Below are 23,056 nucleotides of genomic sequence, written 5' to 3'. Positions count from 1 at the left end.
TGCTTGTTTTCACACAGGATGTGTACAATTCTTTTCGCCTCTCTCTGTATCTCACGTTCGCACGAGGTAGTATCAGCAACATCTGGATCGTGCAATAATAACCCGAGCCATATGACAGAGAACTATTTAAAAGTAGCACGTCCCACTTTCCGCGAGGGCAGACGTATTTTTTTCCATTTTTCTTTCTGAGTCAGGACCTCGACCACGTTGCGTACACATGATACGTCGCGTGTTGGAATACTCACTGTAATCAGACTGGGACAATGCGAGAGTTATTCTACTCAAACGAATCGGACGGTCCTTGATCTGACATTTCTGTCTCTCAACAAGGATCCATTCAAATCAGTTGTAACGTGCGCATCCAATATTGTTTACGTTGGGTCAGGGTCGCAGGGTGGAAGAAAGTCTCAAATGATTAACTGCCTCATCTGCGCGGATTCGTAACTGGAACTCGTCAGCAAAAAGAGAATATTAAATTACTATTATATTTTTGTGTTAAAATTGTTCTAGAAGGTTTAATAATTTAATAGCAAGAATTTGCGACGGCGTCCAAGTCCTTAATTGTCGCTTTTCCACATTGGCGCGCTATAATAAGAGGCCAACGCAGACACACACACATACGCATTTGCACATGCAAATCTTGTTTCGACTTATTTACCAGATGCTATAATCATTGCCACACAAGCTGTCCAATTTCCACAGCAGCTGCGTCTCTCTGCGATTTCGGAAAACCTATATTTCTCGTTTAACTGAATAAGCTGCTAATATTAGAATACCGAAACGTGTGGAATCACGCACGCTTGTGTGTCGCTTATATAGGGTGTCTCGTCGACCATGCAGCATGGAGAAAAAATATTTCAACTTCCTGCTTATTATTAGATGAGCGAAAAAAGAGGACAGGATACAGAGGAAGTTTTGAGGATACGTAGAAATCCATGGATATGATAATGAAATATCCTTGACTGCACGTTTGCCCCGCGAAAGGTACTTTCCAGTCAGAAAGCAGCATAGGACACCCTGTATACAACCCTCTTACGTTGTTGGACAGATTTCGCCCCCGACTTGGCTGCGGTGGTTGCGTGGTCCTCACGAACGTATAAAAAGCCGCGACTAGGAACCGAGGCACTTCAGTCTTTTCAAAAATATCGTAAGGATGGCTCTAGAACGTCAAGTGCGCGCTAAGGTACATATTTCACAATCGTGTGGTGTAACTGTCCGTATCCGTTTACGGTCATGAGCGTCGCCCAGTGATCCGTTTCCGGAGGTTTTCCACATTCCTTGGATTTTCTGATACAAGAAAGAACTTTTCATCTTATTAAAACAAAATGAAAAAATATTTTCACACAAAGTGTAAATTGTAAATCCAAAAAATTTTTAGTCGTTTTGAGATATTTAAAGTCGCAGAATTTCATTAATCCTTTGGAAAATCACCATTCATACACTCTTGTGTGTATGTGGAAAATTTCTCATTTTTCAAAAAATTATGGTAATAAAATATTTTAAGGCAAACCGCATGTCTTTTCACAGATTGCGGCAAAACGCAATCCGGAGCAAGAGAAGGAGGCGCAGGAATGGATCGAGTCGATCCTCGGCAAGAAGTTCCCTGCCGGTGAATCGTTCGACGATGTGCTCAAGGATGGTCAGGTTTTGTGCCATCTGATGAACAAACTGTCTCCCGGATCGGTACCAAAGGTCAACAGCAGCGGTGGACAGTTCAAGATGATGGAGAATATTAATATGTAAGTAGTAGTAGAAACGACAACGATTCTCGTATTATTTGTGAATTACAACATCACAACATCAAACGCGGTATAGGTTCCAAAAGGCTCTAAAGGATTACGGGGTGGATGATGTCGACGTTTTCCAAACGGTGGACTTGTGGGAGAAGAAAGACATGGCGCAAGTAGTCACCACCTTGTTCGCGCTCGGTAGAACGGTAAGTTTCGTTAATAATTTCCGTATTAATCTCTGTCCATTTTCGTACAGCATTGTCTACAGCAAAAAAATTGTAATCAAAACATCATTATCATTACTTACATTACTCTCTTTGTGCTTTATTCACTTTTCTACAGTAAAGAATGTCGTAATATCGTTAATTATATTCTGCTGTTTCCGTCTGTTTAGACGTACAAGCATGCCGAATGGAAGGGCCCTTACCTAGGACCGAAACCATCAGAGGAATGCAAACGTGACTTCACGGAGGAACAATTACGAGCCGGCGAATCGGTGATCGGTCTTCAGGCGGGTTCGAACAAGGGCGCGACTCAGGCCGGACAGAGTATCGGTGCCACTCGCAAAATCCTCCTTGGAAAGTAAAATGATCGATGGACTAAAACATATCAGCGCAGCCGCCTCCCCTCACCCTCGTTTCCATTCTTTAGAGCTAAAATCCACGTACTTTTGTATGTATATAAATATGCGTATATGTATTTTACTTTACTTTACTTTACTTTTGTAATTAAACGATAAATAGCTGCTATTTATTGATAACGCCTTCTTAATCTTATTTCATAAAGATAGCCGCCGGTGGCACATGTGGCATCACAATAAACTCTTTAATCTGTTTATATTTAATCAAGAAACTCGTCACTGTGTTATAATAATCATGCTTACAGTGATAAATCGATTTTTATAATTATGCGAGATACCATCGTTATTTGATCAACGCTCTTATCTCTCCACGTCTTGAGATTTCGCTCTCGAAAAATGTACTGCGCCGATGATAGATGCGCGCTCCGAAGCAACAAAATAATTGTTAACTAAAAGACTCGAAGAATAAAGTAAGTTCTATCCATCCGTAATAACTAGAAATTCCTTCTCTAGAAATAAGAAAGTGTCCCTGAAATTAATTTGATTGATTAATCCACCGATCTTTTTCCAGTCATTAGTATCGCCATTTAAGAGTACGAAGGCGGCGGCGCGCTTCGCGCTGGAGACGTCGAAAATAAAACGCGGCAGGATGCAAATTGCGTGCAACGCGTTGAAACTGTGCCAAGTCAAACGGCGCGTGGGACTTGTTCTATTGATATCCGAAAAATCTGATTTAATGCTGCTCGAGCGGAAAGTTTAACGTGCCTCAGCAACGTTTTCATTGACGTGTATCTCTGGATCGAAATAGCGATGTGCAACGATAACTTTGTTGTTTGTTGCAACTTATTTACCGAAGCCAGTCGCGCCATTAGAGGCAACGCGCGGCGGTCCAACGTAAACTTTATCAACGTTGATACGGATTATCAACTAGACGATGTACGATAACGCACGGGGAAACAAAAAACATGTGTCTATAGATTGTGCGTGTCTACGTTTATATGTTACGCACGAAAAATGCGTGCATATATATACATTTCACAACGCGCTATAATAAATTAACGTTCCTGCGCAACACGTGGCAGAAAAAGGTACGTGTTATCCTCGTGTGCGCTACGTAAGAAGATTGATCGCGTACAAAGAGTAATCGCGTTTTAACTGAAGTCGCGACGAGTCTATTACTCGCACGCTCGCGTGCGCCGTTTAATTCGCTAGATGCGGTTTCTATTGTTCCCGATTAAAAGACGCGTATGGTCTCTAAGAGATACGATTATAAAGACTTCTCAGAGGATTCGAGAGAAAGAAAGAGAGAGAGAGAGTGAAAGACAGAGAGACAGAGGGAAAGGTAAAAAGACAGAGAAAGAGAGAGAGAGACGCTTGACGAGAGGAGGCTGGAGCATCGCATCGGCAGTGAATCTCATGCATATGTTGCGTACGCGTGTCGCGATTCCCTGATCTGAATTTTGCTCGTTCGATTTCTCCTTCGGAGACGGTACGAGACGGTATCGGATGCAAATCGCGATAGACGCGCGCGCGTAGCGCGAGATGCCGTGGAAATACCGGTCGCCAATTCCCCGGGACGAGTGAAGCGTGGATGTGGATCATGCCAGGGTTACGATAGCTTAGAATGCAAAACCGATGGAATTATTTCATCGACCTCGACCCGGCGCGCGATTACAAACCGCGCTCTTTCTAATGCGGGCACCAATACGGTTCTCGCGCGATTAGGAGACGAAGCTCGCCAATTCGGTATCATTACAGTCGTACGATCGTTCCTTTTTCTTTATCTCTCCCTCTCACTCTTGCCTCTGGGATAGAGAGTAGAATTAGCCTGGCGGAAAGATGCGAGCGCGTGTATGAAATCAGACTCTCCATTCTAAGGCGGGACGGGAAGGGAGGAGGGAGGAAATTAGAAGGCGAGAAGAGTTGTGCTCGTTTATGTGTTTCTCAGAGAGGATTCGCGAGGGAGACAGGTGTAACGCATATTTTTAGACAGCAGATTTACCGTCGCACCGTTCGCGGCGGTTGTTTATATTCGCGATTAAGGCGTATATTTAATTTGCTACGTTGCAAAATGTCATGTAGGCATTAAATTACGCTGAAGCATGTTGTTTGTTACATCACGGTCGTGTTTATGATGTAACGAAATGAATCTCTCTTCGATTACGATCGCTCCAAATGCGAGATAAAACGCCAGATACTACTACAGTGTATTGTTATTACGCATTATCGATCTCGCGAGTTATCTCAGGTGGATGAAGAGGTGAAGATATCGTCGGCGTTAAATGCGCAAGATTTTTTTCCGCTTGATATAGTCCATCGAGAAATCCAAGTAAACATCAATGCACTTTTATTCTAGTCGTTTAGACATATAAATCCCATGATTTCCTACGGCGATCCGATTTCTTACGGCGTTCCAGAAAATCACGAACGTAAATGGAATTAATTGTTCCTTAATTATCTCCGGTGCTCGCGATCCTTTCGCCGGCAAACATTGTATTAACTTAAACGCGCTATAATTTCCGGTATGCCTCGCTAACCGCCTAATAACGCGATTCAGCTCCGCTCCGCTCTGAAGTTAATTCCACAATTTGGCGCGGTACTCGTGCAAGTCACGTGACTCCCGGATCTCGACGTGCAGCAACGTTCAATTCGTTCGCACGCCTCGGACGACCGTTTCAACGATCAAGTACGTGCGAGATACGGATCGACTGATCGGTCGATGCGCCCGGTGAGATTTCTTCTGTGCGATAGGGACGCGATCGCGCCGAATAAAAGAATGTCGCAGCGTTCCTTTCGTGTCAATGTTGAGCATCACGTCGACGTATCACGACGACCGCCACCGCCGCCACTGCCGTCGCCAACGTTGGCCTTCTTTCTCGAGTGAGGTATCGGTCTCTCTTCTCTCTTCCCTTTTTTTTCTTTCTTTTTTTTGTCCTTTTCCCGCAACGTAGAATGACGAGCAAGCGAACCGGTTCGGCTCTATTCGGCTACTTTCTCGGCTCGCGACGCGCGCGCGGAGCCGTGCCTCCCGCACTATGCGGAAACGCGGCAGTGCAAGTTAGTTTACGCGGCAACAGTCATGCTAATAATGATAATAATTATTACAGCGCATCAGTAGTAGATCGGAGAAAGAGCAGTAATGATAGTGATAGAGAGCGGCACTAATGCGAATAATGAGGATTATAATTCGCGGTAACGTTGGCAATAATAGAGACAACGTCGTGGAGCGCATGGCAATCTGGTAGCTTGAATGTACGCTTCAAGTGAAGTCGGTTGTCGGTTTTGAGGCATCCTGTACATTAGTACGGTCGTGAGTTCACGAAGTTGATCTCTCCCACTCACGATATTCCCACTGTATACCTCGTCGTTTCTCTCTCTTCCTCTCGCGCTCTCTCAGCTGAATCGCACGACCGATCTCGCGGCGGGACGGCTCGCTTGTCTCCTCTCGCTCTCTTAACGCGCGCTCTCTGCCACGTCTGAGCCCCTCTAGAGCCAGCCAGGATGCTTTCATTTTTATTAGTAACGATAGCCGGGCCGACGTCAGCAGAATCGTGCAATGCAATGCAGGCCGAAAACGTCACCGAAATCGACGTAGAGTTTAAAAGGTTTATCTCATTTTCCCAGTGCGACGCAGTTTTTTCGCGAGATGACTCGTAAATCCCTGGCTTCTGCCTGAACGTTTACATATGCGCGCGCGAATGAGAAGACTCGACACGCCGATTTAAAATGCGAAGGACGCATAATAATTGTTGTTTAACTTCTCCCAATAGCCTTCGGGGAAAAAACACTTGGCATTCTGTATTCGCAGTCGCCCACGAATCTAATCCACGCTCTCTTGTGAAACAGCACTTGTATAATAAATAAGAAATTTTGCAGCAAATTGGCGCGAAAGGCACGACGTGTTCCGAAAGGTAAAATCACTCTCGATCATTTTTTCCCAAAATCAAGCAGAATTGGGTTACGTGAATATTTTCTATCTTTTTTTCTTCTTTTTTTTTATCGAGGCTTGACATTTACATTTAGATTGGCCGTAAATAAGATTGTACGTTACAATAATTTACGAAGAGAGAATCTTTTACGGAGGCGACAGGACTTGCCAGATTTAAAGACCTGAAGCGATGACGATAAGCAACTCGAATAAGGAGTGATCACCTAAGTGACATCGTTCAGAGAACTCCCAAACATAAATTCTCCCGGCAGTCACATCTTGACAGTTTCGACCAACGCAAGCGACAAAAGTAGCAATAAAAATCAGCAAGATCATCGAAAGTTTGAAGATATAACCCATTTCGTGTACGCACGATCGAAAATGATTCGGACGTCAATCTGGACTCACGCTCGAATCCGCGCGCCGAGAAAATCCCGGGAGTTTTCAAACCTCAGACAAAAAAGGATAAAGGATAAACAATCTAACCTATCGCGTCACGTCACGCGCGCTCGCGCGCCCGCCCGCGCTCCTAACCTCTTCGCACGGCCGTGTAACGCGCATCCGCTCGCGTAGGAAACTCGGCGCGATTATGCTCTCGTAACACAACGGGGCTGGGCCACGACGTCGTATGTCCGTCAGCGGACGGCGCGGTGGAGGCAGGCGCGGCACGACGCGAGTCAGCGACGGTGATCGCGCGTAAAAATGAAATGGGGCATTGGGTGAAAGTACTCGCGGCGGCGACGGCGGCGGCAACGAGCGAGCGAGCGAGCGAACCTGCCTCTTATATCAGATCAGTACGGTAGGCGCGCCTCGTCATTACACGCGCTCGCGATCGCGTCATTCCTCCTGGATCAGCATTACCCCCGATGACCTCTCCGTCGTTCATCCTGTCACGGGAATCCTGCTCCGCTCTGCACCTCTGGACTATGCTGCCGACTTGGTAGTACATCATCACATCCGACTCACTGAACGCGAGCAGAGTATTTCCCTTTCTGCAGAATGCTGCGCAACTCGTTGCGGACCCTTTGTGTACTCCTGTCGCTGGCTACTCTGGTGCCTGCCCTGGAGAATGGTTTGGCCAGGACGCCACCGATGGGCTGGTTGGCCTGGGAGAGATTCAGATGCAACACTGACTGCAAAAATGATCCGGATAATTGCATAAGGTGAGCACCAGCAGTTTGAGTAGCATCGATAGTTGTGGAATATTTCGTACAAGAGTATAGTTACAGTGATTGGTTTTCTGTGTTTTTCGCAGTGATCGTCTCTTCCGAACTATGACAGATATCGTGGTAGCCGAGGGCTATGCTGCAGTGGGCTATGAGTACATTAACGTGGATGACTGCTGGCTGGAAAAGGAGAGGGACTTGAATGGGCAGCTTGTTCCAGACAGAGAGCGATTCCCATATGGCATGAAGAGCCTGTCTGATTATGTAATTCAGTGTTGATTACCCCAAAAATGCATAGTTTCAGCAAACTTTTTGTTCCAACATTTGCCAGTTGCACAAATTCATTGTTCTAGGCTCAATATATTTTCTAGACTCAAAGTTTTATTGAGACTAGAAAATAAGAGAAAGCTATAGAATTTTATTTGTTTTCTTCTATGGAACTGCTTAATACTAGATCAATAATATCATTATTTTGATCGTCAGGTACACTCAAAAGGTCTTAAGTTTGGCATTTATGAAGATTACGGCAATTACACTTGCGCCGGATATCCAGGTATATTGGGTTACCTGGAAATAGACGCTGCCACGTTCGCATCTTGGGATGTGGACTATGTAAAGTTGGACGGATGTTACTCACATCCCGTCGATATGGATAGAGGTACAGTTAAACCCTAGATATAATTCTCTCGCTTCTTGATTGAACAAGTTAGTATTAAAACGATGCTCATTGAAGGCTATCCTGAGTTTGGGTTCCACCTGAATCAAACTGGCAAACACATGATATACTCCTGCAGCTGGCCCGTGTATCAGATCTATGCCGGTATGCAGGTGAGTGTTTTTTTTGTATGCAGTATATGCTCCTCTATTTATTTTTTAACTATCGCTGACGTTTATGTATTTTTTTTAGCCAAACTATACCGCGATAGCGGAACACTGCAATCTTTGGCGCAACTTTGACGACATCCAGGACTCCTGGGCGAGTGTGGAAAGCATTATCGACTATTACGGCAACAATCAGGACGTGATTGTGCCTAATGCTGGGCCTGGTCACTGGAACGATCCTGATATGCTGATCATCGGCAATTTCGGACTGAGCTATGAGCAAAGCAAAACGCAAATGGCAATCTGGGCAATCCTAGCGGCGCCGTTGCTCATGTCCGTTGATCTCAGGACGATCAGACCAGAGTACAAGGCTATTTTGCAAAACAAGAAAATTATCGCCGTGGACCAAGATCCACTGGGCATCCAGGGTCGGCGGATATACAAAGTGAGTGACGTAAACGTTGAATGTGTCAGTGTCTCGAGCATATCGACGCAGCAATCATTATGAGTCAGTTGAAACGCAAGATAAATGAGTTTAGTTGTGATGCATATTAGTGGTGATGATTGATATGCTCAAGTATACAGGACATTTAAAAATACGTGCGTTATCTGTTAATAGCAAGCTTCTAAAGCTTTTTTGGAGACGAAACTAATATTAAAACTTTGTTTTGATAGTTTTTAAATTTGGTCAATTAAATTATCTAAATTTCTCTCTCTCTCTCTCTCGCGCGCGCGCGCGCGCGCGTATTCTGATGCAGTAACAAAGATGTTCTCAGTTACTCCGAAGAGTGATTTATCGAATGATATTGTGAATTTCTTTACCATGCGAGAAATGTTATTTGTGTGAAATCTTGTGACTTGAAATATATTTTGCACAGCACGATTCATTGATAACTTACGTGATTGCAGCATAAGGGCATTGAGATTTGGGCGAGGCCCATCACCCCAGTTTACCAAAATTACTACTCGTACGCAATCGCGTTCGTCAACAGGCGAACGGATGGTACACCATCGGATGTATCAGTCACACTGAAGGAGCTGGGTCTACAGTATCCGGGAGGATACCGCGTAGAAGTTCGTAGTCAACAATTAAATCTCGTTAATTTTATAAAATTACTAATTTAATTAAATTATTGAATCAAAATAAACACACATGTTTAATTTGATGTGAAATATTAAATGGAACTTTTATAAAATTTATGGAACGGTGAGAAAAACATTTTCTAACGTAATTGTTCATGTTTTCAGGATTTGTATGAGGATGTGGATTACGGCATATTGTCACCGCAAACCAAGATCAAGGTGAAAGTGAATCCGTCGGGTGTGGTGATACTGCGGTGTAATTTGAACATAGATGACGGGTTTCGTTACTCGCCGTACTCGCCCTTGAATCAGGTGTTTAAAGTTAGGCAAAACTCATTTAAATGATCGTGTATCTAAAGTATTATTGAATTTCTATCGGCGTTTTTATATGCGTTATGTTCTATATTAACACATTATATCGTAAGAAAGAATAGGAAATAAAGAATTTTATAAACTTTATTCATACCTATTTATGTATATATTCCGGAACTTCAAACGAATAATTTAGTTTAACAAGAAAATTGATTATTTTTTTAAACATAAACCAGAACGAGCTTGATTGACAACCGAATACATCAATCCGCACAAACGACCTGCATAGCCGCATGTCTCGGTAACGCACGTGTACTTGAGACGTATCAGTTTAACGATGCACTCCTTCCAACCCCTTTGACGCTCGTAACGCGTCAAAGGCGCGGAGGACGCGCAAGGATACTATAAACATACATCGCGGAGAGACCGCGCCACGGTCGGCTATTATAAATTCATCGTAGGTGTCAAACCACACGTTTCCCGCACACCTATCTATCCGCTCGCGCGCACAGCTTGTACGAAAAACACATATCTCTCTCTCCCTACGCCCACTCGCTCTTCCGCCCTTTCCTCCCTCTTCTTACGCCGCTGGGTGGTAATGCGTCACGGCGACGCCCGCGTCGCGTCGCGTCGCGTCGTCTCGCGCGTGCTCCCTTCAACCCCTAAACGGAGCCGCAGCCATTGTCGGAGGGGTCGGTCGGTCGGTCGGTCGGCTCGATTCCTCGCGGATTACGCGCGTCCATCGTGCGCGTAACACGCCCTTTCGACCGTTTGCGCGAATATCCGGAACCAAGAAAAACACGAGTGAGAAAAAGAGGCAGAGAGCGAGTAAGGGAGTGTGTGAAAGAGCGAGAGAAACAGACAGAAAGGGAAGGAAGAGAAAGAACGGAAAGGAAAATCGCGAGACTCGACGACGCGATGTGAGAGGTACCCGTTCGGTCGGCGCGATGAGACGCGAGCATCCGCGCGACGCCGATTCCGCGCAATCAACACCACCAGCTCCAGTATCAGTATCAGTATCAGTACCAGTAACAGTACCAGCCGCCACCGCCACCGTCGTCGACGTCGCCGCCACCGACGACGACGCCGCCGCCGCTGCTGTCGCGCTGCTACACCCTCTCGCCGCTACGGTCGCGTGTCTTACCGCGAGCATGAAGATTCCGCCTCTCTCATGACCCAGGTGAGTCCTCCAGCGAGAAGTTCTCTTTTTCTCGAGAATTGGGAGTTGAAAAGGTTGACGGTCAATCGCGGTCCTCGCCGTTCGCTCGTCTCCTCGCGAGGAGAGGACTTCCGTCAGCGACATGGCGGCCATCGTCGCCGGCTGCGAGCGGACTCGGATGCGTTAGAGGCCGTCGTCTCCCGCTGGGAAGGAGTTGTCATCTCGGTCTTTCTTCCTCTTCGGGAACTGGGAGAGAGGTCAATTTTAATTACCGCGATAGGGACCGCGATAATGTATCGGTATCGACGGCGGAGCGGCACCGCAGCGCGCAATAAACGGTGCGATTCCTCCGGATATTGGATTCCTTCGGCGTCCTACCGGAAATCGAGCGATCTCGCGCGTCGGAACTGCATTCGTGCGTTGGCGAGCGTCAAATTGGCGTGGCAGTTCGGACGACCGCAGTCATTGACGTAGAAGCAGCTCGCATGAATGAATAATGGCGCCACATCGGATCGTTTTGAACGATGACGCGTTTAGCCTAGGTCTACGGTGCGTTACGGTTGGAGTCGATAATCCGCGACCGTCCGCGATTGCACGTGATCGCGGAACTTGCTGTGATCTGTGGTCGTCCTGAAGCTCGACAAATCCTTGCAGCACTTTGAATCTATGAGCAGAAAAGTAGTTAACTGTTATTTCTTACAAGGTTGCTCAGTGTTCAAGGATTCGAAATGAATCTTCAAGGATTTAGGAAGAATGACCCAGTTACAGCGCTTCGATTAACAGATTTTACAATGATGTGCCAAATAAATTTATTTATTATTCGCTACGAATGTAGAATATGATGTTGTTTGCGAGAGAATGTACGTTATATAATTTTTATGCAGAGTCGTTATATCATATTTGCACGTTTTCTTCTAATTGTCTTCTTATCTGCTACTTCATTCTCTCACGAATAATTCTAGTATTTATTTATACAATGCTACAAGTTGTAAAGTTGTCTCTACTCTTTCTCATCATTGTATTCGCATCGGGGAACAACTCTGATTCAATCCCATTATACTTACCGTATCACCGTACATCAGATACGCTAATGATCGTGTCAGCTCGCGCGCGCTTAATTAACACGTAATCGGTATTAAGTGGGACCGAGATGAAGGAAAGACGGACAGGTGATGGGTCGCGCAATGATTGAGAGTGTCATTACGGATCGTTCAGCCGTACAGGGGCACACTCTCTATTTATCATATTTCGTATGTAGGGCGGCGCAGAGATAAATCGATACGCGGCACTTTCATTCATAGCAGCCTCTCTCTCTCCCTCACGGCTTGGCACATTGCCGTTGCTCCACGTACCACCCACGCCGCTCGAGACCACCACACTTACAACTCACCCGTTACGTAGCCCAACCGTGGTGTCTAACAGTGGTTCTCCGTCTCATCGGGCGCATGTCGTGCCGATGGATAATAAGTGTTCATCATGCAAATCCTATGCGGCCTGAAACTGCGGAAATTCGAGCATCGACCGCAAAATCGAATTCACGAACTACGCCGAAATGTACCAAACGGCGGAAAATCCGTAAATTTGTAGAAAGGAACGACAACAATTGCGTTGCGGCATTGGGATGCATCCCGTTCTACCCTTCGCAGTTGAAAACTGAAGGTCCAGTCAATCGTACAGGTAGATTCGCCGTCGATCCGCATTGATGCGACCGGCCTTCAGTCCTTGAACAGACATGCGACGTTCCGTGACGTAAGCACTCGCGTAGGATGCATTTCACATTCTCTATTTATAAATCGTTGTCATTAGTAACATACAAGCGAGTTCCTTTCTTCTCGATATATAACAGGCGCATAATAGATAGACGATAAGCACAGTTGCTCTCGAATTGATTGAAAGGTGAGGCACGATAAGCGCGTAAATCGACACGCCGCGCGCGTTACTTTTATAGACAAACGATGCGAACGCGAAGACTGAAACCTTGAAAAACATAGACTTAGGAGAAGTTCCGGAATCTCGTTGCGAACGATCATGATGTTCATCTATGCTTCAACGCGCAAATGTCTCAGGAAGCGAGATGTCTCAGAGCGAGATCCTGTTCCTCTTTCTCCTTAAAGGAAGAGGAAGCTCTCTTTTTAACAGTCCCCGAAATTGCATAATTGCATCATCGCTGCGTCGTATCCCCCGATATCCCTCAGCATCCCCCGATGAGCAACAGCGCGCCGCTATCATGTCGATATCACGTCTGCGTCCTTCCGCTCGTTCATCGTCGTGCTACGACGGTTGACATTCGTCGTCGTCGCGCATGAGGCAGTAGCATCTGGCGGCATCCTTAAATTAGTTAAACTAGTACACCGTGAGAGAGAGGCTAACCCAGTTATGCGAAAAGGGGGATATCGAATAAATTCACCGCGCAGCCGCGTATCGGCCGCGAAAGATGCGACGCATACACACGACGGGACACACGCCCGGTTCTCTCTCGCCGTTTGCTCGTTCGCTCGCTCGCACTTCCGACGGAGAGAACGGGGAGAATCGCCAACGAACTACTACTACGTGGGGCGGGGGTGGATCGCTGGATCGAAAGGAGGGGGAGGAGGGCGCGCTGCTCTTTGAAGTCGGTCCATCTGCCTCCGTTGGCGTTCGCCACGGCACACAATGCGGGGGAGGCAGTGGCGCGAGTGGAGAGCAACCCTCGCGCCAACCGGAGGATTTTCCGTTCGGTGACGATCGTCAAAGGTTCCGTTTAAAGGATCGCTCGTGTTGGCAGCCCGGTTCACGACTTTTCACTCCCGAGATCCGCCTTTGAAGCGCCGCGAACGCACGCATCGTCCCGGTCGTCTGGTCGAATTCTCGCCGTGTGGATCTCGGAGCGCGAACGCGAGCGCGTTCTCCATGGAAAGGAGCGTCGTCGATCTCATAACGTTCCTGGATGTCTGCCAGCTCTACCTGCACACGCGGAAGCGCTCGCGGAATCTCTGCACGCTCTGGGCGATCCTGACATTCATCCGCACGGAGGACACCGGTGATTTCCTGCGATGGTGCCGCGCGTACACGGTGCCTCGCTTGCGATACCGTCCGGATCGCGCGAAAAGCACGGAAAAGACCGAGCAGCGGGCCGACAAGCTGTTGCTCAGGTTGCTGCAGGAGCTATTCTACTGCGGATCCTGCCTGCCTCCCTGCGAGATCGGTCTGTGAACGGGCGCGTTGCCGCGCGTAGTAAACGAGTGTAAGACACGAGGAACCACCCCGTCGAAAACTACTTGGCGGTCTTGGCGCAACAGGCTACCGCGGTTCTTGAAAACCAGAAAAGCTCGTCCAGTTCGATGTGTCCTTCTGCGATTTGTAGTCGAAGAGAAACTCCTCCGTCCCCCTCCGCAAACGTCTTAGTGTCTAGATCTTCGCTAGGTCCTAGGATTGTCGAGCCGCCTTTGATCTTCGGGCGCGCTTTCGGGCTTGGGATCTGAAAAGCTCTCGGTCTTTCAATTCATGGGAAAATCAATGTTTCTGTGCAGCATCGTGAGCGCACATGTGGACGAGGATAAATCACCTTAGCGAGAGTGATGTCTGAGAGCGACGGAGAGCATGCAGCTCGCTCGGTGGCCTTAGAGCAAGCCTACGTCCATGAAGTATACGAGCAATGTGCCGAAAAGACCACGCAGAGCAAACACTGGCCGCGGGTGTACCAGTTCCTCCAAGAGCTTGAACCGGGTGCCCTTGTCTGCGACATCGGTCAGTCACGAAGATATATTTCTACATATTCTTAGCTAGGAAAAAATTCTTTCTTTATATAAGTTCTATGACATAAAATTCTTTCTTTTTTTACATGATTCTTTCGACAATGGATGTCATTAAATTTATTTGTTAGGAAAGAAAATTGCTCACCATTTTCTTCTTAATAAATAAATTACACATCTAAGTAAATTTTTCCGTTTTTAAATTAATCTCGTTGACCTTCGTGAAAGTTTTGCATTGACGCATGTCGCGAGAAATTTAACAAGGTTAACACGGGTAACATAGATAACTAAGTTACCTTGTATTCATAATGACGTTTTGTATTTGTATCGCCTAGGCTGCGGCAACGGGAAGTATCTCAGCGTCAATCACAGCATCTTTAAAATAGGAGTGGACCGATGCAAGCGTTTCACCGATATTGCGCGCGAGAAGGAAAACGAGGTGTGCTTTAAATTAAAAGATTTTATTCTTAAATTAATATATAAATCTTATCTATTTATTAAAATTTCATGTCATTTCTTTTTATACAAGATAAAATGATTCGACTTATTCGTTAAATATCTTATTCCGTTTGTTACAAGGTTCTGATCTGCGATAATCTGGCTCTACCGTTCCGCGAAGAGAGCTTCGATGCGGTGCTGTCGATCGCTGTGGTGCATCACTTTGCCACCACGGAGAGGAGAGTACACGCGTTGAAGGAGCTGGCGAGGGTCCTCAGGATAGGAGGTCGACTCGTCATATCCGTCTGGGCTATGGAACAAAAGCATAGAAAAGTAACAATGAATTTCTTTTAAAAAACAACCCTTTTGGTAGTTTTGATTCCGATTGATCAAATCATTACTTTATTACATATTATTCTGGTTTATTCGCAGTTCGAATCGCAAGACGTTTTAGTACCATGGCCCAAATCGTATTGCATGAGCGCTGCGGCGGACGGAGCGAGGGACTCGGACATCAACGAAAAGCCAGATGACACCGATCAGAAACATCCGTCATCTTCAAAAAGGTAAGTACCTCTTGTGCAAAGAATGGTATAGTCTGTTAAGCATGATGTATCATCACGAGGTGTTATTGCGAGTAAAGAGATTTATTATAAAGTAACGTACACGTGCGCGATTTCTCTATCTCCGTACCGTTTCCACGACAGTCGTATGTAGGTCGTAGCTGTCATGTTTTCTCGTTCCAGAAATAGCCAACGAAAATGCAAAAGCAAGAGTTATTGGATCGATCCGATATTCAGCCTGTCACCATCTACCAGCAGCCTCTCTAGCCCGAATGAGACTTGTTATAGTTGCTTCCGGCGAGCATTACAGGTAACCGGATGAGAGGGATTACCCATTTTCGTCGTGTAAATGTAGTTTTAAATTCGGACTAGAAAAAGCTAACTGAAAATCTTTTTTTAGTGCTTTCTATCAATCCTCTATTCATTGTTTTCTCTTTGATGCTAGTTAATAAGGGTAAAAAGTTAAATGTCAAGGGTTACTTGATCACATTTCTTTGGCATTTGCTTTCTCATCTCATTATATACGTATCTCGTTTTCAAGAGAGTTTGCATTATCTAATTCGTTTCTTTGTTTTCGCTATCAATTAATTTTTGCTTTTTGATTGTTATCTCAACTTGTCATTTTCAATTATTATATTTTCTTCATTATTCGTTTTTGCATCCACTATCACCGACTATACCGACAAATTCGCATATTGTGTCTTTCAGAAATTAGCGAGGAGCAGGCGCGTAGTTGGCGGTCGCGCATGGTTTCCCGGAAGTTGGCAGAGTAGTACCAAAAATCGACGGCAATACGATTCCGAGGACGCAACCGACGTGGATGAGCTGCCGATCGAGCTGCGCCGCGTGGAAACCACGCACACGCTGACAATGACGAACAAGCACTCCACAGATACGTTGAGCATTAAGTCTAAGAGTCTGGGTGACATCCTCGAGATTGAGCGACTTGACCTGGTGCGTTCCCGATCGAGCATCCCAGGTTTCTGCTCGACGTCCGAATTGATTTTGGACGAGCGATCGGTCTCATCGTCATCGAGCGGCTCGAAGCCGCGACTAGTTAAGCAGAAGTCGTGCGTTGAAGAGACTAGCTTGGAGAATCCCGAAGACACTGCCATTGAAAACCTGATTAAGGATCTGTCGGACTTCCCCTGCCAACCATTGCGCAAACGCAGCGTGCCGTTGAAGCAGAGCTCGATGAACGAGGAACTGATGTCAGCGGAGCGACTGGAAGAAAAGGAGCAAGTACGCCGGAACATCATGAAGCAGGCGTCACTGAATGAGGAGATTATCTGCAAGTGGCGGACGTTCGAAGCGCTCAAGGACTCGATCAGTCCAGTAAACGCGAGCCGGCGGTTCCAACTGCTGAAGGACGGATTCGCCAACAAGATCAAACGTACCACGGCGAACAGTGTAACAGACAAGATCTCCATGCCATCCACCAAGAATGGTTTTTTTGTACGGATACTGCAGGGATGGAAGTCGGCTGATAACGAATCAGCGAATACCGCGGAAGCAACAGCCAAGTCAAAATCGGCTTCGTCGGACAACAAGGTACAGCCGGTGACGATGATAAAGCGTAGCATCGAGGGTGTCGAGCGCCGCCTATCGCGCGAGGATGGCTCGGATTCGTCCAAAGACAGCAGCTTGCAGAGCGACACCAGCGTGGATTCCGAGGATAGCTTCGCGTCAGTGATCTTTGTGCCGAAACAAGACATCGTAGTGCCTGCGCCCCCGGCGCCATCAACATCGTCGTCGGTGAACGAGGTTTCTTCCACACCGCGTCCTGCGGCGTTACAGCTCGGCACGACGTCGGCACCGCCATCACCACGTATCAAGCAGCCATTGGATGCCAATAGCCAATCCTCAAGATTCAAACTGATCGGCATGTCGTCGTTAACGAAACAACAGCAGCAGCAGTCAAGCATTGTGAATACTAACACGAATACGAGCACGAATGAGAATACGAATACGAATACGAATACGAATATCAAGACGAATGCTTGTACGCGTCTTGGCGGCGCGGCCAAATCCAGTGCGTCGACTGCCGTCCGCAAGGAGACGGCGTTTGGAAGCACGCTGCAGACACCGGCATCGCGAGGATTCCGTCTGGTGTCGGAATCGACGGAACCCAACGCGGAGCCGGACACCGCGCCGCTGATACGTGCCTTTAACGATGTCGGGAAGACGATCAATCGTGAACCGGTCGTGGCGAACGAGGATGAGAACCGGAAGGCCAGGCTAAATCAGATCAAGGAATTGCTCATAGCGAAGCCAGGCTTTGCGACACGCGCTAAACCATCGTTCCCGTTAGTCAGGCGCGCTTCCACGGCAGCTTCGGGTCGTCTAGAAACCGTCACGAGGATCCTGCCGCGTTTGCTGTCCTTGGAACTGTTCAATCCGGAAACCGACGATCTAGACAGCGACTCCAGTGGCGTGTCGTCGCCAGAATCGATAGGCTCGGTGATCAGCGTCACATCGGATGAGAGATACATCGCGAGGAAGGAGGCTGAGGGGAAGAAGAGCGCGCAAGCGAACGAGGGAGTCTCCAGATCTAATGAGAGTGATTCCGTATCGGAGAAGACGAAAGAATCCGAAAGTACGCGTGATGATGAGGAATCGTGCAGTGTGGAGACCACTACGACGTTTGAGGATTCGAGTACACTCATGGATCCTACGCGCGATGACTCATCCACCGGCTTAGAAGACGACGTGTCGCTCACGGAAGCTAAAGTAACGTGTGACGTCCCCCAGGATGACCTGGGGAATGAGATGCACCCTGTGTCACGAGTTCTTCTGGAAAGCGGAAAATCCATCACCTCACAATCTATGAGGCTCCTGGAGGCCGCCGCCAATGTCGCGAGCTCGCTGGAGGACGCTGTTGGGACGGTTATTCAACGTAACACACAAGTGGAACAGTTCCCGCAACTCTCGCAGTTGCCGCAGGCTGTACAACGACGGGATAACAACGACGATGCAGTTTGGTCGCGATCAAATACTCATACGCGAGCATACTTGCAGCAGGAACGCAAATCGGCCTCAGTGGATTTGGGCGGCTACGTCAACGAATCCAGCAGTGATCTTATGCGGGATATCAATCGGTACTGCCAGAACTCATCGTTCGACTTCTTCGAGACCTGTCAGACGTTAGGGACCGCGTCATCGTCACTTGATATTGCGGATAATGTCTTCGACGTGGAATCGATGGACACCACGGAGTGCTGGGAAGGTTGCGATCAAGCGCCCAAGGAAACCTCGTGGATCATAAACGAAGCATATGATGATGGCGGATGCGACAAAGTGGTCCAACCCGAGCTGACACCGAAATCTAAGTCCTTCTACGGAGATCAAACCGTACTCGAATCAGAGTTCGATCTTAAGCTTAAAAACGACTCCAAGCATGAAGTCCAGTTTAAAAACCATTCCGAGACCAAACTCAAGTATGACGATACGTTCAGGCTTAACTTTGCGTCCGAGAAAGAATCGAAAGTTAAATCCAATCTTGTATCCCGACCTAATTTTGGATCTAACAGCGATCTCACAAGCGATATCAAGAGACCATTCACCAATTCTGCAAACAAGCATAATCCCGGATGCACGCTCAAGCTTAAACCCAACGTCGTCCAAGAGCCGGCGCATCGCACGAACGCGATGTCCCCGCAGGTGTTGCGCAGCAATTCGGATGACGTGCTGGACTTCGTGATGGTGTCGAAGACGGGCGAGCTCGAGGACGCGGCGATGAGCGACTCGAGGATGCCCGGAAAGTGGCGTTCTTCCCAGGGTGGGTTGTCGATGGATTCAAGCGACATAGGTGACTCCCTGATAGAGAACACAACGACGAGTCTGAGCGATGGTAGTCGGGCGGAGTCGACGGCGAGGTTGTTCACCGGCAGCACAGTGTCGTTGGCGTCGAACCTAAATGCGAACCGGCGCTGCTCGATCGAGCGACGGAGACTACAGGAACGCGGACGTTCGCTGGAAGAGACGTCGAGCGAGGCGAAGAGACGGGATGCAGATTGCCTAGTCACGACCGCGACCACAGACACCCTAAGCAACGCTTCATCTCAGGAGTCGTTGCCGTCCGACCGCGGCGGAGGCTCCATCACCTATCATCAGTACTACCACGTGTTTCGGGAGGGAGAGCTGGACCAGCTGATCAACAAGTACGTCGAGAACCTGCATATCATCTCGTCGTACTACGACCACGCCAGTTGGTGCGTCGTCGCGGAGAAAGTGCAGGTCTGGACTATATGACTTCGGATACAGATCACCGTGTGAAGGAAGTCGCGGCGGAATAACATATGTAAACGGTCGCGTCCGCGGCCACTCACGCGAAGTTGTACCGGGTGTCTCGATAGGAGATGTCAGCCAGATGGGATCAACTAGGTTCAAATCTTACGAAAATTTGCAATTTGCTTAGTTCCATCTCAGTCGAGTCGAGAAGAGTTCCTGAATTCCATATCGAACACGGGGCAGCGGACTACACGTCCGAATTGAAAATGCACGATTCCTGAATCCTTTTTTGAATGTCTCACGGACTGCACCGTTTAAGCTTTGAATTATGAAGAGAGAGATCGGTTTAGAGACTTGTTTTTGAGGTAAAGGTACTGATGCTCCTCTTCTTGGGACACGTAATACATCCTGGAAGGTGGACTTCAGTGCGCAGGAAGAAAACGGGTCGCTTCGAGTGCGAGTGCGAGGTTTACGGCTCCAAATCCCTGGATCTAACAGCGGATCCAAGGATCTCAGAATTCAGGGGTCCAAGAATCCAAGAATTTAGCGACTCAGATTATTATGAGACTCAAAAGGATCTCATAATAATCGGAGTATCCAAGATCTAAGATAATTGACGAGTTGACTTTTTAACGATTCGTTCTCGAAAACTCCGCGACGATCTATACCGCTGTTAAGATACCGCTTTGCGCTCGTTAAACATTTCTTTCGCGTTTGTCTCATTGTGAGGAGATCTCTCTGTCCGTGATGTCATTGAAGTGATGTTGATTCAGTGGAATATAGTTGCAAAACTTCTAAGAAAGAGGATTAACGATACAAACGAACCAATAATTGAATTGATATATTATCACTAACAATAAATAAGGATACATTTTAATATTAGTTCATAAATGTTTATCAATATCTCTTTTAATTAATTCTTACTGATCACTGCAAGAGAACTTTTCATTTTTCATGTCCGACTCTTCCGACTCCGTCTTCACTTCAGTGACTTTTAGGACTGTTCATCTCACTTATCGGACTCGCATATCTCGGAACAACGATCGCGGGAAACACTCTTCGAGAGTACGCCGAAGAGAACATAGAGAAATAGAAAAATAGAGACAGAATACCTGAAGTGTGTTCGTCTTCTCGAAGAGTGATGCGATCTGAATGTGCATGCGTTAAGCGTACAAATTCAGAGACGGTAACTAGCTCTCAACCTGTGGAGCGTGTTTTTTAGCTTCTCGAGGAACCGACAATATCCGAACGCTTGAACGTAGATATATACCTCGATAATGCGAACATTCCACTTCCAGAAATGTATGCATGCATACGCTCCACACACGAGTAACACTTACACAGGACACACTACTAGGGTGTCCCTTATTTGTGGCAATCCTCAAGCATAGTGCCTTGCAATTTGACATCTAGGATCCTCGTTGTCATTAAACTATCGGCATCACAAAATTGGCAAGACACGTGAAACATGTCGAATCGAATACGCGATATACAAAAGAAGAAGACAAGATACTTATAATCAGGCACAGACAAATAAAGGATATCCTAATAAAACATACACGCAGAAAAACACACACACATACTCGCGGCATACGTACGTACGTACATATGTGATACATATATATTAGGATATAAGGATTCAAGAATCTGAAAATTGAATGCTTATATCTTTGGATTCTTCGCTCTAAGACCTTTAACTTCTTAGATCTCGGGACTTTTGCGTTGTAGTTCAATACCGGCCTTCTTCGTTCCTTGAGTGCCCACGTCCTTGGAAATCCTCAGTTTCCCCACAAGTCGTACTTGAGTCCTTCGAGCCCCGAAATACGTAGTCGACACGATCTTTAGATCTACGGCTCCCTTAGCCCTGAAACACACGAATCACGAACACTGTTACATTTGAAGAGTTTAAAAACCGTACACAGTAAGGTATTCAGTGACTGAGGATCCAAGGATCCAAGCATCCGTTTACAATACGTATACTCACACGTCATATAGAGAAGGATATAAATGTAATCTAAGCTTCGTTATTTTTATGATCTCAATTTTCATTGTTCGCGATTAGTAGTTGTTGGACGAGGTTTTTATCGCGATACCCTTTAACCGGTAAAATCGATGCAACCCCTACGCGCCATCAGCATTCCGAGACGTCCCCAATGAGATTGTCGATGAGAACGACAAACGGGCGAGGGGCGACAAATATCGCGACAAGTTCGACGATGCTAATAAGCGCTTGTAAATTCTCGCGCGAACTTTCAGGGACAATCCAGGGACATCCTGTATACCAAAAAACAATGGTCACAGGTATTTATCATATCGAATTACTGAAAATTATCGGAACGTCTGAAGTAATAAAAAATATTACATAGAATTCTCAGCAGGGTGAGTGGAACGAGTTCCACCAAATTTTTCGCGCACAACATGTGACACAACGCACTTAGAAAAAAGAAAAGGAAGAAATACGATGAACAGTGCGAGTTTTAACTACTGGTTAAAGGGTGATTCGATCGTTCGATCGATCGAGAGGAACAAATACCGCTATTCTGTTTTCAGAGTTGTTCAATTGGCGTTAAAGACGTTTAACAGGTAGTCGGCGATATTCTTTTCTAGTTTATGGAACTTTCATTCGCGTATTCGATTCGAAGGAGGAAATGCGTGCGAAAAAGCGCGAGTGCCTGCGTGCATGCATGCGCGTGTGTGTGAGTGTTACGTGTATACGCGAGGGAATAAAAAGGGAGAGGCGAAAGGAGAGAATGAAAGGGGGTTAGACCAACGCGGGAGACGCGAAATCACGAAACAGATGTAAATATGTAAAATAAAGTGTTCCTGACGTAAACGCACAGAGAATCGTCAGAAAATAGTTGAGAAGCGGCAATTTCGGATGAGAACTTTCTGTCGAATCCCCTGTTTCCTGTGAGTTGTAGGCCTACTAGCCTACTTGTCTAACTCCAATATTGACAAATGAATTAACATCTTTGTCACACCGATGCTATCGACATCGTGAATCACTAATCATTTTTAATATTCATTAATCTGATTAACTTTAATCGATTCATTTTAATGTTACTTCACTGTTACTTTAATCGACTGTTTCCGTTGTTATCTACTTATCCTTTCCGGATAAGATATTAAGAAATAAAAAAAAAACTTTTGTCATGTATACGCGATGGCATTGGTGTCATGACTCAATAATTGCTGTTTTTCCGATTCGATTAATATTGATTAATATCGATTAACTTTAAAATTCGTTTAACTGCTGATTAATTTTTATTTTATATTAATCGTTATTTCAATCGCGGCCCTTTCTATATAATTAC

General features: G+C 46.4%; 3 protein-coding genes across 7 annotated transcripts; all 3 read left to right on the top strand.

Moving 5' to 3' along the window:
- Positions 1–1,043: 1,043 nt before the first annotated feature.
- On the top strand, positions 1,044–2,801 carry LOC105274739 (muscle-specific protein 20). The gene is made up of 4 exons (XM_011331105.2): positions 1,044–1,183; positions 1,528–1,739; positions 1,816–1,936; positions 2,125–2,801. Exons 1-4 carry the CDS (start codon positions 1,154–1,156, stop codon positions 2,314–2,316), a joined length of 555 nt encoding a protein of 184 aa, XP_011329407.1. The 5' UTR covers positions 1,044–1,153; the 3' UTR covers positions 2,317–2,801.
- A 2,270-nt stretch (positions 2,802–5,071) lies between these two features.
- On the top strand, positions 5,072–9,768 carry LOC105274738 (alpha-N-acetylgalactosaminidase). 5 transcript variants are annotated; one of them, XM_011331100.3, is made up of 8 exons: positions 5,072–5,190; positions 7,237–7,401; positions 7,494–7,668; positions 7,888–8,062; positions 8,138–8,232; positions 8,312–8,671; positions 9,136–9,300; positions 9,475–9,654. In XM_011331100.3, the coding sequence occupies exons 1-8, from the start codon at positions 5,087–5,089 to the stop codon at positions 9,652–9,654; spliced, it is 1,419 nt and encodes a 472-aa protein (XP_011329402.1). In that variant the 5' UTR covers positions 5,072–5,086. The 5 variants fall into 5 exon arrangements, with proteins under 5 accessions (XP_011329402.1, XP_011329404.1, XP_011329400.1 ...); XM_011331102.3 differs by having other exon boundaries at positions 5,105–5,195; XM_011331098.3 differs by lacking the exon at positions 5,072–5,190 and adding an exon at positions 5,797–5,915 and having other exon boundaries at positions 9,475–9,768.
- Positions 9,769–10,662: 894 nt separating this feature from the next.
- LOC105274737 lies at positions 10,663–22,614 on the top strand. The gene is made up of 7 exons (XM_011331097.2): positions 10,663–10,801; positions 14,290–14,506; positions 14,847–14,950; positions 15,091–15,282; positions 15,382–15,515; positions 15,696–15,822; positions 16,221–22,614. Exons 2-7 carry the CDS (start codon positions 14,338–14,340, stop codon positions 19,761–19,763), a joined length of 4,269 nt encoding a protein of 1,422 aa, XP_011329399.2. The 5' UTR covers positions 10,663–10,801; positions 14,290–14,337; the 3' UTR covers positions 19,764–22,614.
- The last annotated feature ends 442 nt before the right edge of the window (positions 22,615–23,056 follow it).

Source organism: Ooceraea biroi, chromosome 10 (genome assembly GCF_003672135.1).
Source record: "Ooceraea biroi isolate clonal line C1 chromosome 10, Obir_v5.4, whole genome shotgun sequence".
Classification (NCBI taxonomy): Eukaryota; Metazoa; Arthropoda; class Insecta; order Hymenoptera; family Formicidae; genus Ooceraea; species Ooceraea biroi.
Note: the sequence above shows the minus strand (reverse complement) of the source record. Positions and strands in the feature narration are given on the sequence as shown.

What these genes read in the sequence shown, in the direction of transcription:
- LOC105274737 (XM_011331097.2), top strand. Translation starts at nt 14,338, where the DNA reads ATGTCTGAGAGCGACGGAGAGCATGCAGCTCGCTCGGTGGCCTTAGAG. An exon ending in TGGAACAAAAGCATAGAAAA is followed by an intron (nt 15,283 to 15,381) that starts GTAACAATGAAT and finishes GTTTATTCGCAG; the next exon opens with TTCGAATCGCAAGACGTTTT. An exon ending in GCTTCCGGCGAGCATTACAG is followed by an intron (nt 15,823 to 16,220) that starts GTAACCGGATGA and finishes TGTGTCTTTCAG; the next exon opens with AAATTAGCGAGGAGCAGGCG.
- LOC105274739 (XM_011331105.2), top strand. Translation starts at nt 1,154, where the DNA reads ATGGCTCTAGAACGTCAAGTGCGCGCTAAG. An exon ending in AACGTCAAGTGCGCGCTAAG is followed by an intron (nt 1,184 to 1,527) that starts GTACATATTTCA and finishes GTCTTTTCACAG; the next exon opens with ATTGCGGCAAAACGCAATCC. An exon ending in TGTTCGCGCTCGGTAGAACG is followed by an intron (nt 1,937 to 2,124) that starts GTAAGTTTCGTT and finishes CCGTCTGTTTAG; the next exon opens with ACGTACAAGCATGCCGAATG.
- LOC105274738 (XM_011331098.3), top strand. Translation starts at nt 5,812, where the DNA reads ATGCTTTCATTTTTATTAGTAACGATAGCCGGGCCGACGTCAGCAGAA. An exon ending in AGATCTATGCCGGTATGCAG is followed by an intron (nt 8,233 to 8,311) that starts GTGAGTGTTTTT and finishes TATTTTTTTTAG; the next exon opens with CCAAACTATACCGCGATAGC. An exon ending in AGGGTCGGCGGATATACAAA is followed by an intron (nt 8,672 to 9,135) that starts GTGAGTGACGTA and finishes ACGTGATTGCAG; the next exon opens with CATAAGGGCATTGAGATTTG.